At 36.8% G+C, this 5,222-nt stretch overlaps 1 protein-coding gene and 1 long non-coding RNA gene across 3 annotated transcripts; both read left to right on the forward strand.

Moving 5' to 3' along the window:
* The first annotated feature begins 513 nt into the window (after positions 1-513).
* On the forward strand, positions 514-2,022 carry LOC125200361 (putative disease resistance protein At1g50180). Its single transcript, XM_048098017.1, has one exon. It carries the CDS (start codon positions 514-516, stop codon positions 2,020-2,022), a length of 1,509 nt encoding a protein of 502 aa, XP_047953974.1.
* A 1-nt stretch (position 2,023) lies between these two features.
* Positions 2,024-4,289, forward strand: LOC125197545. Of its 2 annotated transcripts, XR_007172096.1 has the most exons (3): positions 2,024-3,140; positions 3,248-3,419; positions 3,868-4,289. It is a non-coding gene; the product is annotated as an uncharacterized LOC125197545 (long non-coding RNA). The 2 variants fall into 2 exon arrangements; XR_007172094.1 differs by having other exon boundaries at positions 2,024-3,419.
* The last annotated feature ends 933 nt before the right edge of the window (positions 4,290-5,222 follow it).

Here is a 5,222-nt window from a genome sequence, read left to right on the forward strand (position 1 = left end):
TTCTTTTCTCTTTCTATCTTCCACTTGCACATTATTAAAAAAAATTAATTTCCAAGATTCTGATAGATTTTTCAAAGATCTGATAGTTAGAATTCCACGTACTCCCTCCGTCCCACATAATTTTACACACTTTGACCCGACACGAGTTTTAAGAAATGTAATGGAAAGTGAGTTGAAATAGTTGGTGGGATGTGGTCCTAATTTTAAAGTATTAGTTTTATAATAAAATGTGAGTATGAATAAGTTAGTGGAATATGAGGTTCACTATCAAAAATGATAAAAGTAAAATGGGTAAAATTATGTGGGATGACCCAAAATGAAATACTGGGTAAAATTATATGGGACGGATGGAGTAATTTATTATTCAGTTGACTATCTATCTTCCACTTGTATTAACCAATGCACGTGATTAGCAATTTTTCTTCAGAAAACATTTATGAAAACCCCTCCACCACCTACGCCCACTGCAACTCCTTTCCTTCGGCTTCGCAACCACAACTCTACAATCAAGTCATGGCGGCTTATGGTGCCGCGATTTCTCTCAAGAATACCATTCGGTGTCTTCTACAATCGTCTCGCATTTCACTAGCTCCTCCGTCTCCACAAATCTTACAACCCGTTTACGAGGCCATGGTTGACTTGCAGAAAGCTCTGCTAAAATTGGAGGAGACCGGCTACAGCAAGATCCGGACGAAGGTGAATGCTTTGGACGAACGAATCAAAGAGGCCATATGGGAATTCGAAGATTTACTCGAATCTCATGTGTATCAACAGATTCTTCCACAAGTCGAAGGTCACTTGTCTTTCTCGGTAGATCTGCATAGTCTCCGACAGAGTGTTGATTGCTTCATCCAGAGGGTGACAGTGATGGAGGCGGAGTTCGATATTGAACTACTCAATATGCCTGAAGAAGAAGGCCAACCTATTTCCTCAAGAATTGATTTTCACGGAATCGACTCAAACATGGTTGGGTTATCCCAAGAATTTGAAAGCACAAGGGATTATCTTCTTGGAGAAAATAAAGAGAGCTACTATGCAATTACGGGGATGGCAGGAGTTGGAAAGACAACATTTGCTAAAAAATTATTTGACGATCCATCACTTAAGAGTCATTTCGAGCTTCGAGTATGGGTTAAAGTGGGCAGAAAATGTGAATCTAATGAAACATTACGATGCATAGTAACTCAAGTGGATCGCGACCAAATGCTTACCCAAGGAGACGAAGACAACGACGAGAAATTAGTTAGACTCTTGAAAGAGAGATTGAAGGATAAGAAATGTTTCATTGTGTTGGATGATGTATGGAAATGGAATGCGCGAGTTATGGATAAATTGCCACGAGAAAATGTCCGAATCTTGCTAACGAGCAGGCAAAATTTAGAAGAATGCCGAATTGGGCGTAAACTACGCTTGTTGAATGATGAAGAAAGTAAGAAATTACTTGGCAAGAAGGTGTTCGGTGAAGATGGTTTTCCTCCTCACCTTGATGAACTAGGAGAAAAGATTGTCAAAAAATGTGAAGGTCTTCCACTTGTGATAGTCAAAGTTGAGCTCCTATCCAAAGAAGAAATAACCCCACAATACTGGGCCGAGGTAGTCACAAAACAACATAATTCGATCTTCACAAATGCATATAATCAAATATTAGAGGTACTTTTTCCAAGCTATAACTACTTACCTCAAAATTTGAAGATGTTATTTCTGTATTTCGGAGCTTACCCTCCGTATATTGATATTGAACCACACGTCATCTTAAATCGGTTGAGTACTGAGGGGTTTGTTGAATCTTTTGGTAGACAATTTTTGGGTGATTTTATGGATGGAGACGCTTCTAATTTTCATTTGCACGAATGGGTGGCAGTCCTCGCTACCGGTACAACCTCATTCTATTCAATTTCACTCTCGATTCTTGGTTTTCAAAGAAAATGTTTCGTGTGCATTCTTGCTGGCAGCACTTTTGTAAGAAAGAGGGAACTAGGATTAAGTTTTTGCATGTTTTACAAAGCTACGATGATGTTGTGAAAGATCAACGTCGGTTGTGTGCCCATTGCGTCTCTTTATTTTCCTTCAAAGAAGTGTATGAAAAGATAAAAAATGATTGTGCATCGAATGTACGTTCTCTCCTTTGTGTTGGTCCTCGCCACAAATATGCGATGCCAATACATGCAATGGATTTCAAGTTGCTCAAGGTATTGGATACTGGAAGTGTCCGATTTTATCATTTTCCAGAAATTTTCAAGCTAATTTGTCTAAACTACCTTTCACTAACTTGCAATAAAGAGATCCCAGTATCTATATTCGACCTTTTTCACCTTCAGTTCTTGATTATCTATCAATATATGAATATTAAAAAACGTGGAGTTTTGTCATGTATGCCAGTGGAAGTATGGGGCATGCAAGAACTACTACATATTGAGATATAGGGAAAAGAGCTACCTACCCCTGATTCTTCTACTGCTGCATTGGATAGACTTGACACTCTTAATGGTGTGAGTGAAAAGAGTTGCACAAGAGAAAAACTCAAGAGAATCCCAAATTTAAAGAGATAAGGAATTGTGGTAGAATTGCAGCCTTATGATGAAGATGATGATAGAAACCCATAGAGTAACTTGGGTTATATATCAGAGGAACTCCAAAGTTTGAACACACTTGCATATACTGTGATGTATCCAGATATTAAGCGTGAGTTTATGGTTCCTCTATCGATGTTCCCATCAAGTTTGACAACTTTGAATTTGAGTGGCTTAGGGTGTCCATGGGAGAACATGAATGTCATAGGTTCGATGCTACCAAATCTCATGTTCCTCACGTTAAAAGGCTATGCCTTTCGAAGCGCCGAGTGGAATATAGAAGCACTTGATACAGTTATAATTAAGGACACCGATTTGGTGCGATTGATAGCTCAACATGGAAGTCTACCAAGGCTCAAACTCCTAAGCATACGCCATTGCTACAAATTACAACAATTCAATTGGTCGCGTGATCCCTCAATGGTCACCATTGCAATTGAGTTAGTTGAGTGCAACCCCTTAGCCGTCGTTTCTGCCAAGCAATTAAAGCCTGAATCTGTCTTTAAAATTCGTTCTCACTCTTCTTTTTTATACAAGAAGTCCTAGCTCAACTCTCAACTTGGTTAAGAGGTTAGTCTTCATACTCCCTTTAATTTGCACAAAACCACATGAATTCACTTCTTTCTTAACTAAAATGCTTGTGCTTGTAATTGTTTTTATGTTATATTGTATTGCAGATATGTGTTTAGGTTGTTGGCTGCTTTTTCTTCTACGAATGGGAGTTTGATCTCTATAATGGGGGAGGTTTAAATCACGTAGCATGTTTTGAAAATATATATCGCTCACATGTTATATTAATTAACTCTAATTTATCAGGAAGTGAGAGGGCAAAAGGGGTCAGATAGCAAGGTATGCTTCATTTCAGTTGTATTAGTATTACCATGTTGTTTCATAAATATAAGCATATATAGTGATTTTTTGGATTTGTTGAGGTTTTATGGAAAATACTAAAGACAACAGAGATATGTTTGATTATGTTTTCATATGTTGGTTTGCATGTTGTATAAAGCTCACTGATATACTCATGTTTTCTTTTTTGTCCGTCCATAATTAACTGTCTCATTAGCTTTTTACTACTCATGGTAATGGACTCCACATTCCATTTACTCGTCTCACTCACATTCCATTTACTCATCTCATTTTATTAGTTATATGTAGGAGTTTATTCACTTCTAATTCACAAGCTAGTCTACATATTAGAGATAGAGTGATAAGCTGATTTGTGTCACGTATTTTTTTTATCATGTTGTATGGATAAAATGGAACTTATCTGCATGTAAAGATGCTTTTGTGGCAGGCATATTTGGTGACTTTGGATAGGCACGAGTGGGAGCGCATGGAGTTGTGAAGATTAGCCAATCTGTGGTATTTCCAGTTGTGACTAAGAGAAAGTTACTTATCTTAGAACGTGCTACCTGCTCACATGTGCCGTGCGTGTGGTTACTGTTCTGCGGTTGAGAGGAAGTATTTAATAAGAAAATGTATCACAAACAAAGATATCTGAATTTTTAGTTTTAGTTAAACTTAAAACTCCGTAGCTTAGTTTAACAACTCTTGTATTTCCATTTCTAGTTAACTGCTACTTTTGCTTTTATGGTAATTATGATGATCTGTTGATTCTGTATGGTGTGTGCATTTATGTGTATGCAAATGATTTGTTGTTAGTGAACAAAGAATTCTGTAGCATTTACTCTTCTTAGTTCAAGTATGGTTCATTAATTTCTTGTGAAATTGTACGTCTAGTTGGTTGTTTTTGTTGTTCTTAACTTAGTTTCTGCATATTTTAGTTTGTTCGTATTTTATCGCCATGTTTGAACTTGTTATTTCATTTAAGGTCGAAAGGAGGACTGATGACCATGTCAAAGTTAGAGTAGGATAACATACTAAGTGTTTATCGCATTTGATTGCTTGATGATTGCGTTCATTCCAGATTATTAACGTTCATGTTCTTAGACTTCATTGCTACCTTTCTTCAAGTTTTCTAGCTTGAGGAAAGAAGAGCCTATGACCTCTGCTTCACTTGAAAAAGAAGTTTTAAAGACTGAGGTAAGATTCTTCTAAGCTCTGCCTTGTTATACTTATTTAGGATTGTTGGTTGTTGGTACTGATAAAATGTCTGTACTAATCAATTCTTCTTATTTGTTGGCTTATTTGTATTGAAATTTATTTCCTTATCTGCATGTTTGTTATGCTATACTTTTTTGCTTTTTCCTCATAATATAATACTCCCTCCGTCTTCCATAATTTGTCACCATTTGACCCGGCACGGATTTTAAGAAATGTAATAGAAAGTAGGTTGAAAAAGTTGGTGGCATGTGGGTCCACTACAAAAAATAGTAAAAGTGAAAGGTGACAAATTTTTAGGGACGGACGAAAAAGGAAATAGGTGACAAATTTTCAGGGATGGAGGGAGTAGTATAAAGCTCAAGAAATTTAAGTGGAATGTTATATGACGAGACTTGATTTATGCTATTTACTTTGTTCAGCATGTGCTATAATCTAGAGTCTTTTGCCTCATCTCAATGAACATTAACAAATAAAGATAAAATGTGATCTACTGACAATACCCATTGATGGAAATTGATCCTCAACGTCTGAAATTCAAGTCCAGAGCAGCAGCTACATGATTATATGGTGATTTGTATGTTTTAA

This window comes from Salvia hispanica, chromosome 1, assembly GCF_023119035.1.
Source record: "Salvia hispanica cultivar TCC Black 2014 chromosome 1, UniMelb_Shisp_WGS_1.0, whole genome shotgun sequence".
Classification (NCBI taxonomy): domain Eukaryota; kingdom Viridiplantae; phylum Streptophyta; class Magnoliopsida; order Lamiales; family Lamiaceae; genus Salvia; species Salvia hispanica.

What these genes read in the sequence shown, in the direction of transcription:
- LOC125200361 (XM_048098017.1), top strand. Translation starts at nt 514, where the DNA reads ATGGCGGCTTATGGTGCCGCGATTTCTCTCAAGAATACCATTCGGTGT.